Source organism: Chanos chanos, chromosome 6, assembly GCF_902362185.1.
Source record: "Chanos chanos chromosome 6, fChaCha1.1, whole genome shotgun sequence".
NCBI lineage: Eukaryota > Metazoa > Chordata > Actinopteri > Gonorynchiformes > Chanidae > Chanos > Chanos chanos.
Genome location: NC_044500.1, coordinates 25583994 through 25607727, shown reverse-complemented (window position 1 = coordinate 25607727; position 23734 = coordinate 25583994). Strand labels below are relative to the sequence as shown.

General features: G+C 43.1%; 1 protein-coding gene across 2 annotated transcripts; it reads left to right on the top strand.

Moving 5' to 3' along the window:
* The first annotated feature begins 302 nt into the window (after positions 1-302).
* On the top strand, positions 303-22467 carry LOC115814304 (carbohydrate sulfotransferase 11-like). Of its 2 annotated transcripts, XM_030777095.1 has the most exons (4): positions 303-708; positions 1166-1198; positions 18629-18675; positions 20522-22467. In XM_030777095.1, exons 1-4 carry the CDS (start codon positions 630-632, stop codon positions 21371-21373), a joined length of 1011 nt encoding a protein of 336 aa, XP_030632955.1. In that variant the 5' UTR covers positions 303-629; the 3' UTR covers positions 21374-22467. The 2 variants fall into 2 exon arrangements, with proteins under 2 accessions (XP_030632955.1, XP_030632954.1); XM_030777094.1 differs by lacking the exon at positions 1166-1198 and having other exon boundaries at positions 303-723; positions 18593-18675.
* The last annotated feature ends 1267 nt before the right edge of the window (positions 22468-23734 follow it).

The window sequence follows — 23734 nt, the reverse complement described above, 5'->3', positions numbered from 1 at the left end:
TCAATCTTCAGAAACTCAATGCGACATCGCATGGATTTCAGTTCATACTCTTTATGAGCCTTAACCAAACGTTGCTGCCCCTGTAGTTGGTAGGGGCCGGGGGCGTTTCGCAGGTCATTTGCCTTGTTCTCCTGTTTGGCTACTGAAGAGTTAACTTGAAAACAAACATTTGGACCGCCCGCCCCGGACACACATTTTTTTTTTTGTATGAGACTCAATTCAAAACTCTACAGTGTCTTTAAAAGCCTCTTCTTTAATCGCAAGCTAGTCCTAGGGGGTTAGCCAAATTTGGCTAGCATTTGTGCTACCTGCAGTTGTGGGTTACTGCTAGGTCTGTAACTAATCTGCCGCTGACTTCCCATTGTACAGCCTTCGCTGTGGTAGGAGTGTTGTAACTTTCAACCGGCACAGGACACGCATGGATATATATCATAATGACGAATTGCTCAAGTAACAACGGCCAGTTTGGCTCTAAGAGGCGCCCTTTCTATTTGTACCCGGGCATTGTGTTGGATTCGCCAAGTTTTGCTGTTTAACACCAAACTGGTCTGCGCTTCCTCATCACTCAGGCTGTTTCGCATGACTTCAGGCGGGGATATTGTCCGTCTTTATTAAATCGAGGTTTCAGGATGAGAAAACCCAAAATTAATCGGATGGTACTGGCGATGTGTTTGGGGTCCTTCCTAATGGTAATTTTCTACTTCCAGAGTAATCTAAAACAAGGTGAGTTATTTATTTATTTTTTAAAGATTCCTATAAACTATGAAGACATATTAAGAACCTATGAAGAACACGGCTGTGAAATTCGGAATTCATTTGATTACAGCGTTTTCTATTATCTTGGAACTATACTTTTTTTTTCCCAAAGAGCTCTGTCGAGAAGATGTCTCAAACGGACATGGTGTTTTGAATTCCTCAGGAGTACCATACCAGTTATTTAATGAGTGAATATCAGTTCTTTTGATGTGGCCTGTCTTGTCCTTCGAGTAGCTTTGTGATAGCTGACCAGCTCCACGTTCAGGGGGTACTGTTTGGGGACAGGAGCTGTTCTGTCACTCAGGTGCCACAGAACAGGTTGGCAAACCTGTGCAAGTTTATCAAAAGGTAAAAACAGTCAGCACTGAAGCAGGCTGGTGTAAAGTATTGGTCAAGCACACAGAATGAGTCATCAGTCCTTTTAATTTATCTGCTTGTTGTATTTGACCCATCATGTGAGTGCAGTCAATATGACAAGGGTTAAACAACTCTCCTATTATCGTTACTACATTCGTACTCAGCCCAGTTTCACATAATGTGTGTCTTCCTGCCCCACACCTAGAAGACTCATTTCCCATGTGGAAATACACTGGGGTGGGGGGGAAGTTCCATGAACGTTTTTGGTCAATCCAGCATTCGCCTGAATGGGACAGATAGCAGCTCTCTCTCTCTCTCTCTCTCTCTCCTCTCTCTCTCTCCCCCTCTCTTTCTCCCCCCTTCCTTCCCTCTCTACCACGTCAGGTTCCCCTCATGCAGCCTACAAAGGCCGTATTCAGGTTAGAGAGGCTGCAGCACTCAGACCTGCTCTGGCTGTATAAGCACACGGTTTGTACTCTGAACATTTTTCTCCATGAAAACGGCTACAGGATGTGCCTGAACATCCCAACGAGTCAAGGCCTTAACAGTTAGGACTTTTTTTTTTTTTTTTAAGACGAGGCGGAATAGACAGGAAAGTTGCTGACATTCCTAAATAGATATGAAGTAAAAATATCACTTGTTGATGTAACACTGACACAGGGTGGTTCATCCCTCAACCATGCTGAGTTCCGTTGACATGGGCCTTGGTGAAGATGCCTCCTGGTGAAATACCTCAGACCAGGGAGAAAGGCCTTAAACTATGTTATAAACTGTGATATAAACTGTGCTAATATGCTTTGCTGAAGTCTTTGCTGAGAGAAACTCTGTGCTCAGTATTAATTAAACCATGAAGGCTTTGAATGTTTTTCTGTGTGACTTTAGTGTCCAGTTGTGTGGGTTAATCCTGCTTTTAGGATGAATTTCAGTTGAAGGTCATACGGTTTGCAGTGTGTTTGAACTTTCATTGGGTCAACAGTAACTAATCCACTTTGGAATGGATGGGAGCCTAAAAGCCTGACTGTTTGCTTTGTCATTACATCAGCCATGATGACACTTTGAAGTGCGCTGGGTTTTCAAAGAGTTTTAAAATCCAGGACAAGTTCAGCTGCCACGTCTGTATGCTGGTCTTGACTTCACCATGTGCTCTGGACCTCCTTTGGCCAAATGCACTCGGTGTGTGTGTTTGTGTCTGTGTGTGTGTGTGTGTGTGTGTGTGTGTGTGTGTGTGAAAGCTGTCCTCAGCCTAGCTTGTGAACTCTCTGGGTTTAATGCTTGTGTGGACTGTCATTACAATGGTCACAGATCAGGCTAATTATATTGCATCGCACACACAGCGCTGGGCAGCGGAGACTGGATGGAGCCGCTGAGCTGAGTTTGACTAAATCTTCCCAAACAGAAACGGGACACGGGGAACATTCTTGTGGCAGAAATGCCAAATGGTTTCGGCACACCCCTGACATGCACTCCCTGATCCCACGGCTTGTAGAGCTTTTAGGAATGGCACTCGACAGAGCAACAACAGGAGGTGGAGGAGGAAATGATGGCAAAAGGCATAAATAAATAAATAAATCTGCTGTTAGGGGAAACGAGATGTAGGAACTGTTTGTGGTGCTGAGCTGTTTGTGGAACGTTGCACAGACATAAACCCATGGTCTAAGTGTGTTAACTTAAGCCATTTAGACGTTAAAACAGGGCCTGGTGCACTTCTATGCCTTTGAACCTGTTGTCTCAGTAAACGTGACACTAAAAGAAACAGCAGAAAATGGATTGGAGGAGGGAGGAATGGAGAAATGCAGATAGCTTAAAGGTACAGAGATCTGTCAAGGGTTTAGATGAAGGATGGGATCTTTGTCAGCTTGGCACCCCGTAACCGTCTTTTGGCATGCCTGGACACAAATGCTATCAGAATCTGTCAAAAGGTAGCATTCTGCTTAAACCTCAGCAAGGGTTCCTGTCTGTTGGGGAGAGAGCATGTGGTACTGAGGGAGAAAAATGTCAGTAGGCCTAATATTTATCTGTGAAGGGTCAGGTTTCAATTACAAATGTACTGAAAGCGACATTTTTTCTTTTGAAATCTCTGGTGATTTAAGAGGAAGCCTCCATTTGCCTCCATGTGTATGTAAAGAAGACTACATCTGTTCTCTCGCTCTCCCTCCCCCTCCCCTCGCCCCTCTCCCTTTCACTTTTCCCCTACTTCATATTCATTTGGCCCAGACGAATGCTTATCTTTTAAACTCGTTAACTCCTCGCCTAAATGCACTTTTCAAACAATTCTGCTTCAGACGAGATGTGCCGGGACACTCGGGCCAAGAGGGGAAGTTTTGGAGAGGGACCAAGTGTGCTTGTGAGGTCCATCCATACAGTTTACTGTCGTCTGTATGAGGCTTGAGAGCTTCTCTCCACCCAGGCATTGTGCTTAACCAGCATTTCCCACCAGGCCTGGGGGTGTTGAATTCGACCTTGGCTCTAGCCAGGGCTCTGTACTCTGTCACTCTCCCGCTCTCTGGCCTGCAGTTATCTGCTTTAGTTTAGTTATCTAAGTACACAGCGTTTGGCAAATTTTTCAGAAACTGTAATCAATGCTGGATGGTTGCTCTAGTTTTGATGGCAATATGTCCGATCCTCTTTTATTTATAATTTGCCTTTTATATTGCGTGCTGGACAGCATGTTTGTTCAGCGACATTGATGACAGTCCGGTTTAACAGCAGATTATTCTGTGTGTGTATGTGTGTGCGTGTCTGATTAGCTGTCTTATTTCTTGGGGTTTTTTTATTGTTTTTCTCATGAATGTATTTTTTGAATGATGTTGTATTGAATTCTTGGCATACAGGAGCTGAAAATGATGTAACAGAAGTTTAAAATTTCAAATAAATCGATTTGATTGTCTGTTAGTTCACCCCTTATGTAACACCACACACACACACACACACACACACATAGAGGATTTCATTATATTTTGCCTCCATTGCTTACAGCTGCTCTCACAATGGCACATACGGCTGAGTAGTTTTCTCCTGCAGAGAGAGACTATGCCATGCCTTGGGAGAACTCTCGTGCTGATTATTTGCTTTGACACAGAGATCAGGGCAGCGTGTCCAGCACACTGGCTTGTCCTACTGAACGTTTAATACATGGCACGATAGCGGTGGGTTTGTGTTGGGGTAAATGAGGCACGGATAACGAAACACATCGCTTCAGCCTGCTGCCCATTATGCTCAATAAGTCTGAAGTCGTATCTGATGTTGCAATATTTACACAATATGTCTTAAAAGCCCGTTGATGGTTGATAAAGGTGAAAAAAGATACTCGACATTAAGTTGTGATATGATGATGTTACGTTGTCTTTATCCGCCATCCAGTGTTAATCCTGCTATCATTGTCTGTCATCCCATGTTGACTTTTTAATCCAGCCTCCTCAGGGGTATAAGGATTCATCATAGCACGATACAGCGCGGTGCAAAAACGTGACGGTACGGGTCGTATAAATCCATCAGCGGTAGTAAATAAATATATAAAATGAAAGTAGTCACCTGTATCATTATTTGTGTTACCAGAGCACAAAGTCATATGTCATGCTCCAGCATTCTGATCGAGGCCTCACTTTTTACATGATTACGACAGAAAGAAGATGTTTCAGTAGAAGACTAGCAGCATCAGCCTGAAATGTATGAATTTAGCTGGAGCTGAGATTCAAATTGAGGATGTGCCATCCTCCTTTAAATCAGAAGTGTGACAACATTTTGGCTTTCCGACCATTCATAGGGCTGGGTATAGTTAAAAAATTTTCAATACTGGTACCGATACCTTGGCTTCGATACCTGCTCCTGAAGAATATTTTTTTCAGTACCAATTTTATAAAATTCATTTTAACAAAAAGAAAAATTACATTACACATTACGGAACAAATCTTTAGTTTTATTTTTTAGCTCCTTGGCATTTTTACACACTCAAAACAGTTTCATAACATAAAAAATATGAACCTATATACCACAACTTGAAGTTGTCTGTTAGCTTTTAGACATTTTTACACCTACTATACTACGCACATTGTAGTCAAGCATCTCAAAATACAGCACACACACGCAAGCCCCGTCTCTGGGTGTAATGTAGTGTTTTTCCTGCTTGCCTCCACGACATGTTCGTGTAACGTTACGGTAGACAGCCGATCACCAGCATTATTATATCTTGGTACAAGCATGCAGCATGCTTATTGGCGCACTGATGCTGATAAGATTTACTCCTTAGGTATCGAAATTTGGTACTGAATGACAAGGCATTTTTCAATACTTGATAGTGTCGAAGTAATTCTGTCGGTGCCATAAAAGTATCTGAGTTCTGTACCCAGCCTTAACCATTCAGCAGCAGAATGGCGACTGACTGACAAAACAAAGGCGGTATGCAAACACTGTAGAAAAACTATCAGCTACACTACTGCTAATACCACAAATATGATGCAGCATCTACAACACCACTACAGTGACAAACTCCGGTCAGTGGGTATGAGAAAGAAAGTGCTTAAAGGCCAAACTTCTCTTGAAGAAAAGATTTGCATTCCTGTTGCCTCATACATGTGCAAGAGGTCGAGATATCACCAGATCCATGGGAGCGTTTATCGCTAAGGACATGAGACCATTCTTGGTTGTTGACAGCGAAGGACTTTGCCTACTACTGAGGACACTTGAGCCCAAATAGGGCTGTGCGATATGACCAAAATATCGTATCCCGATATAGGTAATTTCATATCCCGATAATGATACATATCACCATGGTAGCACATTTTATGTAAATTCAATGAATAAATAGTTTATATAAAATGACCACATGGAAAGACTTATTTCGTATTACATTTTGAATTATATACTCCACAAATAAAAGTATTGAGGAAAAAAATTCTGAGATTTCGAGAATAAGGCCGTAATATTGCGTGTATAAAGTCTTTATCTTACAAGGAAACAGTCATAATATTATGAGAATACAGTCGTAATTTTAGGCTACGTGTTATTTCAGAAGGGAAACGTCAGAGGAGCAGCCTGCTGCCTGCGTTAAAACGAGGAACATGGAGCATCTTGTGAAGTTATACCTTAGTATAGGTTTCACAAATAACGAAATACTTAATCTTTTGGCAAATCAGCACTACATTATCATAAGCATCAGGACTTTGGAAAGATTGTGCAAGAAACTGTGTCTACTCCAAAGAAAGAACCACACGGGCTTGGAGGAAATTGCCACGAGAATAAAGTAGTAATTTTACACGAAAACAGGTGTAATAGAGAATAAAGTCATAATGTTGCGAGAAAAAAGCCATGTTGTTACGAGAATAAAGTTGTAATTTTAGGCTACGTGTCCTTCTCCTGTTCGGAATTATCCCGTTCTGTGTCACGCTCACTATCCTCCATGTTTGCTTGTGTTGCCTTCATGTAAATTTCCTGTCTGTATCCGTGCAGTGTGGAAGAGCGCAAAGTGTCATCCACATGATGAAAAATATTGCCGTAGAGAGTGTGATTTCCAGCACAATGAAAAAATCAAGGCCTTGAAAGTTTTTGAAAACAGACATAAACAGACATGGGTGGTTGAAAGTGCTTGAATTTATATACTTTGTGCAAGAATAGAATTTGAAGTTCTTTCGATTATTTTTTTTTTACTTAACGTCAGTAAATAAGCTAGGTTCCACTGTCTGCATATGTGTCTCCCGCTGTCTGTGCGTCCTTGTTTCATGCGCCACCTGCCTTGAGAAAGCACGACTGTCATGTGCGTGCATGGGTGATTGAAGTCGAATGATGCAGGTTAAATAGCGGCAAGCAAGCGAGAAAGCTAACGCGACAGTAATTAGCCTTGATCCGTGTCTCAAGCTATGCCGTGTTGGGTCCTTGAATTTGAGGCAATTGGGCCTGGAAAGTCCTTGAAAAGTCCTTGAATTTGATGTTAAAGAAGGTGTGGGAACCCTGCCATCTTTGCCATCCTCAAGTTTGCACCCTCAGTTCTGCCATCTTAATGTCTGTAACTCTGCCATCTTCAATGCAAAGACTTGGACAGAGACAGAGAGAGAATTTTGTGCATCTGCTGTGACCCTGTGACAGTAATATGAGCAGAGAGAAACTTATGGCCGTGGTGAATGAGAATTCATGGGAATCCGTTTCTGGACGTGCTAGAGTTGAGCGTTCCCGGGAAACAGCCTCAAGCCATCCTGGAGTTGAACATGCCAAATCTCTGCGGTGCAGTGGTGTTAACATGAAAAAGTCCCTCTAGGTTTGGTCTCTGTTCTCACAGGTCTGACATAGCTGAGCAGTACAGAGAAGGACAGATTGGCTCTGTCTCCTTTACCCCACACCAGACCTGTTCATTCAGCTGTCTCCTTTACCCTACACCTGACCTATTCATTCAGACTTCACCCTGTGTCTTCTCCTTTTAGTGATATATGCAGGCATGGCCGATCCACATGCTTTTTTTTTTTAAATAATAGAATGTTACCATTGTTGGGTAGAAAGCTTTGTCATTTTAATGTATTATATCCTTGTCCTCTGCATTTGGTGATGTCATCTGAAACAATAAAGTGAGAAATCTGAAAGGGATATGGTGTCACTGCATTAACATAAAGCCTACGTTTTCATTGATCACCAAGCATAATGGTTAAAATTTTCTTTTTTAATTTTTATTTCTCTGCTGATCTGTGGTACACTGAAATCAAATAATAGCAGCATAAGGAAACACTACATCACTGAGCTAAAAAGCCTCAAGGCAGTTAGTTTCTCACATAATCACTACACCCACTGCGTCCAGTTCTACTCTTGAGTTGCTTGTTTACTCTGTGATACGTTTCCCTTTCCTGTTGGCCCATCAGTGGACGACCCCTAAGGCTCATGGGTACATCACGCTGGTCCGTTCAGCATCACTGTTTCTTTCAGAGGGAGAAGATGTGTCCAGTTGTGGAGGTCATGAATACAGAGTGAATGATGAAGGAGCAGAAGCTTAATCAAAGCATTTACAGAAATGTACTGCTCATGTTTTTGCAGGGTTTGTGCTCTAGAGCAAAGTTACACCCATTGAAGAGATTGCAGGCTGTAAAGATGAACGTCTGGTAAAGCACAGTATGTTAGAGATACAGCGGGTGGGACCATAAATGATTGACAAGTGGTAGTTACTCACAGTAAGTGAAATGACAGACAGATAGGTCACTGTAAGCACGGTGTACAGTAACAGTTCTGTAAAAAGATTGTTTACTGTAAGGACATTGTACTCTGCATTACTGTATGTGGCAACATGGCTGTTTCTCACTGTTTCATATTGTTTTTATATGTATGTGTATACACATATCTTTTTCACAATGTTAATGTTTCTCAGCGTGGAAGTATCAGCCTCCACACACACACACACACACACATACACACACACACACACGTGTGCATGTGTCCGAGCACCACGGCCCATTTAAAGAGGCTAAAATGTCCTGAGTCATGAGTACCGTTGAAATGAAATGTGTTAGTGAACATGCTGAGAGAGAGCAAAAACATTTTTTTCCCCTGAGATTCCAATGTCTGTTAGAATCCTTCATAACGATATATTGGTACACTAAGGATGGCCTATGTTTTTATCCATATTCTTACAACTATTTCCCTTCTAATACATCAGGTGAGGTGGGGACAGGTTCTTCAGTATAATGATGACCAAACACAGGAGTGTCATTGTTCTTACGTATATGTTTTAGCAGCAGCATTATGTCTTATGACTTAAAGACAGTCCGCAGAGGCAGCTCATCTACAGCCTGCTCCCTGGCTCAGGGCCTCACTCACAGCCTGTGACAGAAGATCTCTGTGGCCTGGCCTGGGGGAATGCAGTGCTTGGAGTGCTGGAGAGAGAACTAGAGTGTCTTTACTGAGCCCCAACCCTCCCAAAGGGTCTCCCTACACAGAGCAGCCTTCATAGCTTTCATACACACACACACACACACACACACACACACACATTACCTCCTCTATACTTCACGTTTCCTGCACCGCACCGCTTCTGCTACTGTACCACAGAGAGAGAGAGAGAAGAAATTGAGGGGTAGAAAGAGAGAGAGTGGGGAAAGGTGAATGAAAAGGGGGATAGAGAGAGAGGCAGAGGGAAAAGGGAGAAAAATAAGGGATAGCAAAAGAGAGAGGGAAAGAGAAAGAGGATAAAAAGTAGAGGATAGTGAAGAGAGAGACAGAGGGGGCAGTCTCAGCATGGGGTCTTGTGAAATGTAAACCCAGATTTGGCCTCTCTGGGTTTTTGGGGTGTGTGTGTGTGGGGGGGTGTTGGATGAATAGTTTGGCTACAGAGTGGATGAGTGTACATGGGGAAGAGCTTTTTAGCCATTGCACCCAGAACACCCAGGAGTCCTGGCCAAAGTGAACTCTGACCTGTTCAGACAGGACTGTTTTCACAGTGACAACCTCTGCCTCCACACTGCCCATCTGGCACATCTTAGCCTGATGTGGATGTATCTTTTAGTAAACAGACGACCATTTTTTAGTAAACAGTCAGCTTTCTACATAGAATTCCGTTTGAAAATTGCTGCCAGATGAAAAGGTTTTCTGTTATTTTAACCAAGGATACCTATTCAGAAAAAATTCAACCCAAGTTTGGGAAATGATGCGGCAGGGATCACACATGCTTACTTATTCACTCACGCTCACTTTACCCACACACACTCTCACCCCCCCCCCCCCACACACACACACACACACACATACTTGTTTACACACACACACACACACACACACACACACACACACAGTGTTCTTGTTGAATTTCACAAGCAGAGATTTGTCTGTTTGTTTGTAGTGTTGGATACTGCTCGGTCAGGAACTTTTATAAATAGTCCTGACACGTTACCTATGCACCTGGTGTGAAGAAGAGGAAATAAAAGAAAGGGAGAGAGAGAGTGTTTGGGAGTGGCCCTTTCATTGGTAGGTTTAAATGAACCAGAGCAGAAGTTTTCTCTGCATTAACAGTTCCCATAAGGCAACACTAATGTGTTTTGTGTAAACACATTCAAAACACAAAATGTGTATGACTGCATTCAGTTCACAGCCCAATAACCAGAAGTTAGACCATGTTTACGTTTACAAATCCCGTCAGCGGCATTTAAAACCAGCCAGTTTTTTTTTATTTCTTTTCTTCATCTGCCTCTTCATATTCTATTGCTTTTCCATACTCTTCCTCTCCTTTCTCTTCTTCTTTTTCTTCTCCCGGGCACTGCACGTGGCAACCCACTGCTCCTAGTGTATATGTAGGATGGGTTAAATGCAGAGGACAAATTTCCCCATGGGGACACTAAAGTACTTCATCCAGCATTTTTGGTTGCATGCTTTTAAACATATGATATTAATCCAATTTAAAGAAAAATGAATGGAATTGTTTGTTGATGCTAATTTGAAATTTAAACCAAAAATTATGTTTTTGCAGAGAGAGATGTGTAACTGTCATCTCTGTCATTTTCAGTCATTTTTGTTGTGTTTTTGTATGACAGTGTTTTTTTCCCTTACCGCTGAGAGATTCTCTTTCACTGTCTCTCTCTCTCCCTCTCTCTCTCAGTGTTCTGTAGTGTTAGTACTGTGTAGCATACACTGAAGTCTTCTCGACTCATTCATACCACCCCCCTGCCCCTGTTCTGCTATCCTGGCAGTGCTGTGGAGAGTGTGTATGGGTTCAGTGGCCACAGACCGCACTACACAGTGCCAGGTCTCACGGGGGCGTGGATGGACATGGACACACACACACACACACACACACACAGGGTGACACTAATCTACCGTTTGGGCCTTTTCTCTTCACTTTTCTTGAACAGACAGCTCTCTCCCTCACATGATGACTGGAACACACACACACACACACACACACACTTATCCACAATTTTAGTAGATCTCCATTTTCCATGGTGTTTCCTTCTGAGAGTCACACTGTATGTGATGGAGCTCTGTGTTAAAGCCATGTGTAGTGGAAATGGGGAGTAGCAGTGCTTCTGATGTCATAGCCACTCTTAGATGACAGTGCTGATTGGATTTCCAGGACACTCATCACTAGTGGAGCAGGCTGTATTTGACATCTGTCACATTCTACCATATGTCAGACTACCTCACTGGTATGTAGGGCTGGGTTTGACATCTGTCACATTTTGCCAACAGTGAGGAACCAGCATGTGTTCAGGACAGTCAGGGACCAGCATGTGTTCAGGACAGGCAGGAACCAGCATGTGTTCAGGACAGGCAGGAGCCAGGTCTAATAGGATTTCCTGCTTAAGTTAGAGATGTATATTTATATATAGAGTCTGGAGCTTAGAGCAGTTATAAATATTGTCTATGGAAAATGAGATCAATAATAGGTTTGTATAAGGTGAAGCTTAGCACTGGAACTTGCGATGCTGCGTTTTTTTTTTGTTGTTTTTTTTTTTCCCAGTGCTTGTGTAGCGTTAGCATTGAAAACCTTTATTTTTTAATATGTCCCAGGAGAGAGGGAGAGAACTGAATGAAAAGCTTCTGAGCCATGCTGAAGGACATGCTAGCCCCTTGTTTGCTCTGTGCAGAGTTTTTGGCAGGTTTTGGGTTGTGTGCCTGGCTTGGAGTGCTGGGTAAGCAGTTTTTTAGTGAGAGAATTGCTGTGATGCCAAAGAAACGCACACTGATGTCTTTGAGCATTGGATGAGCTGTTTCTTCTGCGTTTTTGCCTTTTGGATCCAGGGGGTATTCTGTGAAAGTCAACAGAAGAGCCTGTCTACAGGAGTAGCCTGGGGCAGGACACATTCCATTCACGTGTCCCACTTTCAACTGCCGTGTGTGTGTGTTTGTGTGTGTATGTGTGTGCGTTTGTACGTGTGTGCGCTCGCGCGCGCATGTATGTGTGTGCGTTTAGTGTGTGTGCATGTATGTTTGTATGTGTATGTGTGTGTTTGCACGTGTGTGTGTATGTGTGCGTGCGTGTTCGTGCATGTGTGTATATGTATGTTTGTGCAGTATGTATATGTGTGTGTGTGTGTGTGTGTTTGTGTGTGTGTGTGTGTGTGTTGTAAGTGATTCGTTATATGTAAAAATAGTCATTCTTTTTATGTATGTGAGTAATAAATCCCATTATTAATGGTATAAGTTTGTGGGGTCCTGATGTTCACTGTAACTGTGTAATTTTGGGGAGCTTGTACTGTGGCCAGGCCTCCGTTCCCTCCGCTGTCTTAACAGTTTATCTGACTTGGTCCTGTAAACATGCTGTACAGCTGTAGAGATGCTCAGTGTATCTGTGACTAATCTACAGGATTCATGCGTGTGACCCAGGGACTGCTGGTCGTGGTCAGGGTGACCCCTGCCCTGCCCTGGGTGTGCCTGTGGGTTTATCTTCTCCTTATTTCTGCCCCACACGTGTGGACAGCTTCAGAGACCACCTGTAGCTATCACTAACTGAATGTTTATGTCACGTCTATGCAACTAAAATTCCATTTTCCCTAAAGGAAAAAAAGCAAGTGCAACTGAAGGTTATTATCAACAAACACACCACTTACACAGCAGAATTTAAAGTCTTTATCGGTTCAGGCTGAGTGTGTTCGGACAGTTTTGTATATGTGTTCTTAGAATGTGGTCACCGAATGTCTTCTTAGAATGTGGTCATAGAATATTTATGCCGAAACAATGTTGCCATTGCCAACTTACACTCTGGTACAGCATTACACTTTGCCTTCTCAGATTTGATTAGAACTACACTGTAAGACCAGAGCAGTGTCAGAGCAGCACAATCCAGCCCTCACAGTTACCATTACAGGCCTGCATATCACATTGGGTTAATACAGTGGCTGCGCTCCAGTAGCCAGAATGACTTAGTCACGACTCATGAGTGGAAAACCCAAGAGATCTGCTCTCTCTCTTTCCCTCTATCTCTCTCCCTATGTCTGTCTCTCTGTCCCTCTCTCTCTGCCTCTCTCTCTCTCATAACGTGGATTACTTAAGCCAGTATGACGGACAGGGCTCAGAACAAATGGGAGTGTGGTATCTGAGGAATGTCAGCGGTATTTCATTAGCTGCATGAGGGTGAAACTGACTGTCAGTGAGGGAATAGGATACGGTGCAGGATGAATGAGTTACTGTGTCTCATATCCTCTTATCTTTCATCTCTTCTCCATTCACTGGCACACTCTTATAGAATCTCTCTGTTTTCCCTGCTGCTCTCTGACAGGGGGCAAAGCTGGACCACGTCACTCACTGTTTGATGTGAGCGGATCAGTTAGAGGAGTCGTCCCCCGTGTCCCCTCTGCCTGTTGCCCCCCTTTAGTCAGTCCACTCACAGATTTAACATCAAGGGATTAACCCACACCTGTTAGTTTTTATTCATTTATTGTCAGAGTATTGATATTAGATGTGGGGGATGCGTCGGGGGGGCACACCTGGTGAGTCTCTCTCTCTCTCTCTCTCTCTCTCTCTCCCCGTCCTCCTGCAGAAGCTCTCTGCAACCCCCCCAGCCCCCTCCACCCCCCAACTCCCCCCAACCCCTCAAGTCACTATGGCCGACTGACAGACTGTGTTGTTTTTCCCACCTCCTCACAGTATGGAAAACATATGGAAGACGTTTTAGAGGCCTGGGCATGTGCGGAATGTGTGATGAAACACACTCTCCTCAAAACTTTACACTCAGATAAGCGTATTTAGAAGGTTCCACAAGGAGGTTTTAAACAATAGATATTGATTTACTAAACACTGAACAGTTTTGCTGGGAGCATCAAGATCAGCTTTGTTTATTCATAATTCATTTCTATACTCTCACCTGCATGCTGTTTAAACTCTAGATCTTTGTTTGTAATCTGTTTTAGTACCCTACACTGCATGCTGTTTAAACTCTAGATCTTTGTTTGTAATCTGTTTTAGTACCCTACGCTGCGTGTTGTTTAAAGGCTAGATGCTGATGCTTGATTCATTTCTGCTCTTTGTAAACGTTTGTTGTTGGTTGTGGTCTGTGGCTGAAGTTTGGAGACAGACCTTGGTGTTTTGGGGCATCTGTTTTCCATAAACACTGAAGTGAAAGTTAAAACCCAGAATCTGACAGGCCATCCTGTGAATTGGTCTGACTGTGTAGTCGTAAAGCCAGGGAAATGCATACCAGTCATACGTCACTCTTTTAGTTTTAATGACACGAAACAGACGCCCAGAGAGAGTATTGAAGCAGCGCCGTGTCAAGGGACATCTTTACAGGAACTTTTTTTTTAGTTTGTATGAAAATGACGGGTATTTCCACTGTAGAGATTCATTTTCTGGCCATAGGAAAGATGTATTTTCGTTGGCACAGAGAACAGCTCGGGGGACAGTGTTTTTAGAAACACCATGAATTACGGGTCATGTTATTTCAAGTTACAATCTTGGAATTTTTTTTTTATTTTTAGTATGTCGATGTTGCTTTGTGACAAAATGAAAGACACAGTCTTAGTTCCTAAGAATTTTTCTCCACTACAAAATAATAGACAAAATATAAGATGGCTTCAGCTGGTTGAGGCAAAATATATTTTAGGGATAACGCTGAGTAAAGAGCCAATGCGAGTCTAAAGTTGTGTGTCAGTCTATCCTCAGTGTCCTGTCTGTTCTCTTTGCCCTCATTGTCCTCATGGTCCTGTCTGTCCTCATGGTCCTGTCTGTCCTCACTGTCCTCACTGTCCTCTCTGTCCTCACTGTCCTCTCTGTCCTCATTGTCCTGTCTGTCCTCATTGTCCTAACTGCTCAGCCTCAAGGGATGAAACAATGTAAAGTTAAACTACACATTAGATCTGAAGTTAATGTCAGTATCAATATAAAGAAATAAAAATGATTTTAAGACATTGCTTGAGTAAAAGGAGATTTTGAGAGAGGCTCTCTGATATTGACCAGCAGAATACAACAATAACAAACGCTGTAATTCTTTCCCTTTGTGTGTGTGTGTGTGTGTGTGTGTGTGTGTGTGTGTGTGTGTGTGTGTGTGTGTGAGGGAGAGAGAGTGAGGGTAACTGTGTTTAGTTAGTGGAGCATGTTGCTCATCCTGAGGTCTTGGTCCCAGTAATAGCAGTGAGTTTTTTTTAAAGTGTTCCTGTCTGTCTGTATGTCTCTCTCTCACAAACACACACACACACACACACACACACACACACACACACACACACACACAGTGAGAGAGAAGGATCAGGGTTTACACCTATAACAATCAGACAGCACTTAGATATCTATCTGATGTTATAAAAAAAAATTCTGGGTTCTTTTAGAGGCTTTGTACTCCTTTGCACAGCGGTTAACAAAAAAATACCCCTGAAATTACACCACCACACTTCATGAAGTTTAACTAGTATAATTGTACGGACTAATTGACAAGACATGAAAAAAAACAAAACTAAACTCAAATAAATCTACATTCATCAACAAAACAAGCAATGCGTTATATAAGTTCAATGGGTAAAATGTGTTGTGAGCGGCAGGGAGTCCATATATCCACAAGTTTGTTCAATCTTCAATTAAAAAGGAACAACTCAGGTTTGGCCAAACAAGAAAAACATTTCCTTTCCCACCAAAAAATGAAAAAATCCAAAAGCACCAGGTAAATTCCCATAAAAGCTTACGAAAAAGAAAAAAAAAAAGGAACGCTCTCACCAGATTGGTTGCAACTTCTACCATTTCATAAATCAGGAATGAGTCCTCCATCCGTTGTCCGAGTAATTTTCCTTTTAGATTCCCTTGTAATCCACACTTTATTTTACATGGCATTCGTCCCTTTTTCTCGCCTTTTTTTCTCCTTCCTCTCCCTGGAAGTTCTGTTGAGGGGTGCGGGCTAAGTTAGCAAAATGGTCAGTAAATTTGTGGTACCACCCCACTAGGCCAAGAAAGCGCTGCAAGGTTTTGACATTATGAGGTACGGGATAGGCTGTGACCGCTGCAGTTTTCTCTGGGTCCACCTGAACCCCTCTCTCTGACACAATGTGACCCAAAAACTTCAACTGTTGTTTGAAGAAAGAACACTTTGGCAGATTTAGAGTGAGGTTAGCCTGGTGAAGTCGGCTCATTACCATGTGGAGATCCTTGATGATGAGTTGCTCTGTAGTGGGTGAGAAAACAATGATGTCATCAATGTATACACAGCATATCTTCCCCCTAAGTTTCCCCCAACACCTTCTCCATAAGCCGCTGGAAAGTTGCCCCTGCATTTTTTAAACCAAATGACATGGCTTTGAAGTGAAAGAGACCAACTGGGGTGATGACAGCAGTCTTCGCCTTGCTGTCCTCCTCCATGATGGGTAATGCCATGTTGTTGTCACTTAAAACATAAGTCTCCAGACTCCAAAGCATGTCATGCCAGTTATACAAAAGTTGTGTCTTCCCCATTGCTCCATGGGTTTTTCCATCAGCTAATGCAAATCTCTGTTCTCCACATTTTTTCAGCTCTTCACCTGGTTTAGCAATCTTCTGCCATAGACTCTGCTGTTGAAGAGAATAGGTGCATCCTGTATCTAGAACCGCCTCACAGCAAAGCCCTCTAATTTCAATAGGAACTATCAAAAGAGATAGACACCCTATGGTTTTAGGGTGAACAACCCCCACTGGATCAGGGGATAGCTTATGGGGTCCTTTGACTTGTGCTTTCTTTGCTCCTCTATCAGCAGCATTCTGCTGATTAACTTTGCTCCCGTATTCCCTAGAGGCTGAACAATCTTTCTCCACCATGGTGCCCACCTTGACCAGCTGATCCACTGTTTTCACAGTATCTCTGAGACATCCAGCCACTCTCGGGTTGCAGTTGTTGAGTATTTTCCTTACTAGTTCAGCTTCAGTAATATCAGGTTTCCATCTCATGCAGAGTGCTCGATAATCATATGCAAAATCCCTTAAGCACTGGTGAGGGGCCTGCACCATGTCTCGTAGCTTTTCCTCCACCTTTGTGATGTAATCAGTTGGAAGGAATGCAGTTTGAAATGCTTCTCCGAGCTCCAACCAGCTATGAATCCTTTTCCTTTCCACCGTCCACCAGCTATGTGCTGATCCTTTAAGAACACTGGAGAGGGAGCCTATGAGTTCAGCACATCGCTCTTTAAATTTCACGCCGCTTTCCCTCTGTCTTTCCCGCTGCGTCTTTCCTTTATGGGAGTTTTTTACGCGTCACACCTTCCCGCCCCCCTTGCCCTGCACTACTTTTCGTCAATGAAAGAATATTATTTCTTTTAACATCAGAAATGCATTTTTATTCCCTCACATTTCATTGTATTTTTTTTTTTTTATTTAATCACAAGTACCCTTTCATTGTGACACTGTCACACACCTTTTTCTGAAAGGCACACTGAGAGAGGAGGAGAGACACCTGTTTTTCCTTTTTCCTTTAGTAGAGCTCATTGTAAACTATGGTTGTTCCATTATGACAGCTCTCTTCTGCACTACTGTGTTTTCTCAAACGTGTTTGTTCACGTTGGAACACGGCACACATGACCTAAGGAAGATGAAGAGAAAGTGTTTAGAGAGGCCATCTCCAGTGGGGGAGTTTCAGACAGGCACTGCATGAGAAAGGACTTGGATGTATGGTCTGACTGCTGTTTCATACAGGACTGGCAACAGATTCAGCTCTGCATGTGTTTCCCCTCTGTCTCTGGAGTGTGTGGCATCTCATCTTAATGTAGTTTTTTTTTTCTTGCGTTAATTTTGTATAATTTCATCCCATAAAATATGTCTCACACACAGACAGACTCAGCACTGTCTGTTTATTTCATAGATCCCCCATTTCTGGTGCCTCTCTCTCTCTGTATGGGGTTTCCTCCCCGTCACTGCAGGGCTTCTCTTCCATAGAACTGACTGAGAGTGTACTTTGCTCTCTTGGAGAATGTGACTCTACGTTAGAGACATGTGACTCTACGTTAGAGGCATGTGACTTCAGGCCCAGGTCTGTGTTCTGTGTTCAGGTGTTTTCTCCTTCCAAAGCTTCACTGTGTCCAAAGGAAACTTTAAAGCGCTGTACTGGGTGTGTCGGGACAAACTGTTACTTTAAACCACAGATACTTCATGCCGTTTACTGCATCGTAGGAACGCTGACTGCATTATAAATCAAGTCAGCTCTTCAATCTAAATGAATGGCACACATGGTGCTGATAAAAACGTCATGTTACAGTGTCTGCAGGACTTGCTATGACATAATATGGAACACTTGGATAATCCAATAAAGAGCTTTTATCGGTTCCATGGTTGGAGAGGAAAATCTAGAGGATGCTGTGCTATGGTAGTAAGTGCTCTGGAAAAGAAGAAGGATTTTTGCATGTTGCATTCTTCAAACTCCTTCTGAAAACATGCTTTTGTAGTCCTGCTTTGGTTTTTTTATCTTTTTGATTTGGAGTGTTGTGTACTTTTTTGTCACACATTGTAAATCATTTTGATTCTGTTTGTTGTGTCTTCATGTTTCTTCCGTTGTTATTGGTGGTTGTATAAATAACATATGCACACATATATTTTTTAGACGGTGAACTTAAATGTTTGTCATTTTTCCACATAGCGTCGGCACGGACAGGTGGACAGTCTGGGACGTTTGGGAAGTCTGGAAGGAGTCCTCTACAGACCCTCTACGACACAGACCCGGTAAACACAAGTCATTCATAATAATGTAACTGTCTGAACACACTGTTACTGAACACAGTTAGACAGGATAACAGTCTGCTCTAAACACACTGTTACTGAACACAGTTAAACAGGATAACCGTCTGCTCTAAACACACTTTTACTGAACACAGTTAGACAGGATAACCATCTGCTCTGAACACACTATTACTGAACACAGTTAGACAGGATAACCATCTGCTCCGAACACACTGTTACTGAACACAGACAAGATAACAGTCCGCTCTAAACACTGTTACTGAGCACAGTTAGACAGGATAACCATCTGCTCCGAACACACTGTTACTGAACACAGACAAGATAACAGTCCGCTCTAAACACTGTTACTGAGCACAGTTAGATAGGATAACAATCTGCTCCGAACACACTATTACTGAACACAGACAGGATAACAGTCTGTCTGAATACATTGTCATTGATCACGCTTTTTCACATTGTATCTTCATAGGAGACTTTTGTTTGTCTGAGTTGTCACCTTGGCGTGAATGTGTGTGTGAGTGTGAGTGTGAATGTGAATGTGAGTGTGAGTGAGTGAGAACGTGTGTGTGTGTGTGTGTGTGTGTGTGTGTGTGTGTGCATGCTTTAACATTCAGGACACTCCTGTCCACAGAGAGTCAGGCGTTTTGTTTGTAATTGGTGACTCACTCCAGTGGACCCTGGATGAAAAGCTGAACTCTGTTTAAGTATTCCAGTCCTCACCTCTAAAGCAATTCCAAGTGTGTTTGACAAGAGGAAATGCAGAAATATCAATCTTTGGACTGACCTAGTATTTTAGTAAGCACGTTGCCTCTCGAGTTATTCATATCCTGTGCTCAGAGAGTGGGAATTCCGAAACCTGACAGCATGGCATCAAAGGTTTACTACACCCATCACGTCCCACAGGCAGTGGCTTTGTCACCCCGCACAATAAAACAGAGCGGGTACATGTGTGTGTGTGGTGGTGTTTTTTATTTCCATTCTGAATGTGACAAGCCTGTTTTTAATTAAACCCTCCAGCCTAGAGATGGAGGCGGAGAGAAACAGGAAAATACAGCTCTCTGAGTCATTAACTGAACAACGTATAATGACATAGTGACAACATTTACCAACAAATACAGCCCCCGGGGTGAGAATGAGGCGCAGATGCACAGCATGCTCAAAATGAGTCCAACGAGGACATTAACTGCAGCCCTGGAACCCAAAACAGGCATTCCTGTGGAACCCCAGGGCTGGATCGCACAAAAAGGCCGTTTTAGGTCAGCATATGTGAGATTGAATATTCCATCATTATTGTTTGCAAAGGCAACCTTGTGGGAGCTGTTTATCGTCTTTTTATTTTTCAGTTGTTATCTCTTGTCTCTATTTTGTATCATTATGTCTTTGAATAGGGCAGTTTTTAACGTGAGAGGGTCTCCTGTTAAAGGGTTTCTCCTGGTCTCACAGTACTAGGCTAATGCGAAGGTGTGGTCTTCTCCTGGTCTTGTTGCACTGGGCTGTGATAATTGGTGGCGTACTGTTTCGCTATAACACAGGTTTCTCCTCCTAGGCCACACTCATTCTCTACAGCTACTGAAGTACAGCGTAGTACAACATGGCAAAGTTTGGCACACATTCTGTTTTGGCTTTTTTAACCAAAAAAAAGGAAATAAAAAAACAAGCCATACAGTGATAATAGAACCAGTGGGTAAATGGAAATGGGTCACAGAATCCAAATTTAACCAAAGTCGACAGATAATTTGAATTCTGTGTGTGTTTATGACTTAATCTAAGTACACTGATTTCTCTCTCTCTCCTCCTCTCTCTCTCCCTCTCACTCTCTCTCTCTCAGTTGGAGCTGTCTCCCTTGCAGGTGATGCACCAGGGTCGACGTGCATTGCTGGAAGAGGCGTGTCGTTCGTACACACGGAAGCGGCGCGTCCTGATCCCCGAGGACCTGAAGCACCTGATAGTGGACGACCGTCACGGCCTGTTGTACTGCTACGTGCCCAAAGTGGCCTGCACCAACTGGAAACGGGTGCTGATGGTCCTGACAGGCCAGGCGGGGGGGCAGCACCGCGACCCCCTCCAGATCCCTGCCAACGAGGCTCACATCCCGGGCAATTTGCGCACGCTCTCCGAGTACTCCACGGCGGAGATCAACCAGCGACTGCGCACCTACCTCAAGTTCCTGTTTGTCCGCGAGCCATTTGAACGCCTCGTCTCCGCCTACCGCAACAAGTTTACCCGTAGCTACAACACGGCCTTCCACAAACGCTACGGGACCAAGATCATCCGCCGACACAGGCCGGAACCGCGGCCCGAAGCGCTGGAACGCGGAGACGATGTTTCCTTCGCCGAGTTTGTTTACTACTTGGTGGACCCGAGCACTCAGCGTGAGGAACCATTTAACGAGCACTGGGAGAGAGTCCACTCACTCTGCCACCCCTGTCTCATACACTATGACGTCATCGGTAAGTATGAGACCCTGGAGGAAGACTCCAGCTACGTGTTGAAGCTGGCAGGCGTGGATGGAGAGGTGACGTTTCCTGCCTCTGCCAAGAGCACACGCACCACGGGTGACATGGCCGCGACATTCTTCAAGGACATCAGTCCAGCGTACCAGAAGAAACTCTACAGCCTCTACCGAATGGACTTCTTACTTTTTAATTACTCCACACCAGCATACCTGAAATTCAGATGAGGCCTGGAGCCGCATGTATAACTTCAGAAGACAGAAAATCCATCAACAGACTTTTTGGGTTTCTCTTTTTTGTTTGTTTGTTTTTATTTTTGGTGACATCATCTCATTTTGACCCTTGACTTGTCTGTGGATATTGAAAGAAAATGACAGTTGTGTGAATGATTAAGTTATGTGTATTTGTGGGTTGTTTTGTTATTAGTAACGTGGGGTTTTTTAGGCAGTACTGTACATGCTTCAGTAGGAAAACCAGAGCAGTCGACGTGTTGCACATCAGGCGGTTTCCTGGACACGGACAGATGTACTGTATCTAAAAGAGGGAAACTTCTGTCTCCCTCTGTCCTTTTAAGACATTGTGGTTTCTCCTGACGAAGGCCAGGCGTTAGACATCACAGGTGCCTTTTTTGGCAACGGAACACTTTTCAGCACATCAGCACCAGACTGAGGCTGGTCAGTCATGACGCGTCACGTCCTGGAGCTATGCTGAAAACTTCAGGCGCTTTGGTATTGTCTCATGGCCTCTGGCGGGATATTGAGTGTACGCCCTTGTGTTTCCCTTGCATGATGCCAGGAGATTTGGAACTGTCTGGTCGCTTTGATGTGACATTTGGTGCCTTGTTTTGTCTACAGAAGAAATCTTAAAGAGAAATCATACGTTCAGGATACAGTAAGAGTCTCCTGAGGGAGTGGTTAGGAATTTAGTGGGACACTGTTCTGCCACCTCCCCCTCTGTTTGTTTGTTTTGTTTTTTTAGTCAAATGCAGTTTGAATGGTCATTTCCAAACCTCTGACCATAAAATGACTCCCTCTTTCTTTTAAACCAGAGGATTTATTCCTTTTTGGCAGTGCCTTTTTGGGCTGTTACCCATGTGTGCAGTAGCAGAGAAACAGGACTGTAGGCCTGTCTGAGATGGTGTAAACGGGCCTCGTTCAAAGAGTTTAAAATAAAGACAGTGCAGTACTGTGAAATGGAGTTCATGTATGTTCACTTTGCATTATTTATTGTGGGTTTATGAACAGGCTCAAACAGACCAAAGTTACGCACAGATGCTACTTTGCCTTTTATTTTCAGATCGATTCAAATAAACACTTGAATGCATATCTGGATCTATGTGTACGATTATGGAAATAAGCTTGGCCTTCTATTTGTGTGTGAGAGAGATGAGGTGATTGATAACCGCCTATGCTATGTACAGATATCTTGATATATTCTCACTTTAAGGTATATTTTCACATTACAGAATATGTGAGGGACTAAGAGCTTATGCGACCAAAATACTGTTGCCTGCATAAAACATTATTTGATCCATTCCAATACACTTAGTATTGAGAGATCCTTGGTGTCTTAGACAAACAGAGTAGAAGTAAAAATGTAGATACCACTTTATGTTAATGTCTTGTATTCCATACTGATTTGTATATTTCATTTGTTTGAAAACAAACCGGGGCAGAAACTGGGGCAGGCACTAACATAGTCTTCTCTCTCACTGTATCTTCACTCTCTCACCGTTACGTTTTTGCTCTGTGTCGTAACTTTCTCCCAGTACCAGACACCTGTCATCTTGTACTGACACTGATCCCACAAATCACGACCTTGTGCAACTTAGACCTTAAACTCGGAACTTCTTTACTGTCACGTTGCTGCTCACCCCCTCCAGGCAGGGCCTCCGTCATTTCTTAAGAAATACGTTCGGTTGTAACCGACGTTTACCTTATGTGTGTGAAATAACTAACTGTGTCAAAGCAGGCCCGCCTTTGTGTGTGTGTGTGTGTGTTACGTCCAGGAGCAGATGCCTGACTGGTGCATAAGATCAGACCCATTTCACATTTGTCCCGAGGGGGGGTAATCTTGATATAGTAAACCAACTTTATAACACCAACCTGCGGACTCCATGTAGGTCTCAGATAAACTTGTCGGGTCACAACAGTTGAACAGTTTTTTAACGGGGGCTTTAAGAAGACATTTTTTGATTACGTTATCGTTTTTTTTCTTTCTTTCTTTGTTTTCTGAACTACAAGGCCGAACACACAGGAAAGTCAAGAAACTGAAAGCACACGCACATTCAGTATGAGGGATTTTATTACATTAAACAATGGCTGCACTACCAAAATCAGTGTCCTTAGTTTGTACTGTAGAATGTGTCAGAAGAGAGTCGTGGAGTGCTAGCAGTGGGGTCGTAACACGGTAAGCATGAATGCCACAGTCTACAGTTCGCCTTTTATAGCACGATCTCTTTCATTACTATCAGAAAATACAGGTTAAAATATTCGAATCTAACATAATAGAGGTGATGCAATACTCTATTGTGTTCACATAACTAGGACACAGTGTTTTACATTTACTCATCAAAATAAACAGTGAAA

Bases quoted from the DNA above. Each gene is read 5' to 3' on its own strand.
- LOC115814304 (XM_030777094.1), top strand. From the start codon at position 630: ATGAGAAAACCCAAAATTAATCGGATGGTACTGGCGATGTGTTTGGGG. The intron at 724-18,592 runs GTGAGTTATTTA...TTTTCCACATAG, and splicing joins CCAGAGTAATCTAAAACAAG to CGTCGGCACGGACAGGTGGA. The intron at 18,676-20,521 runs GTAAACACAAGT...TCTCTCTCTCAG, and splicing joins CCCTCTACGACACAGACCCG to TTGGAGCTGTCTCCCTTGCA.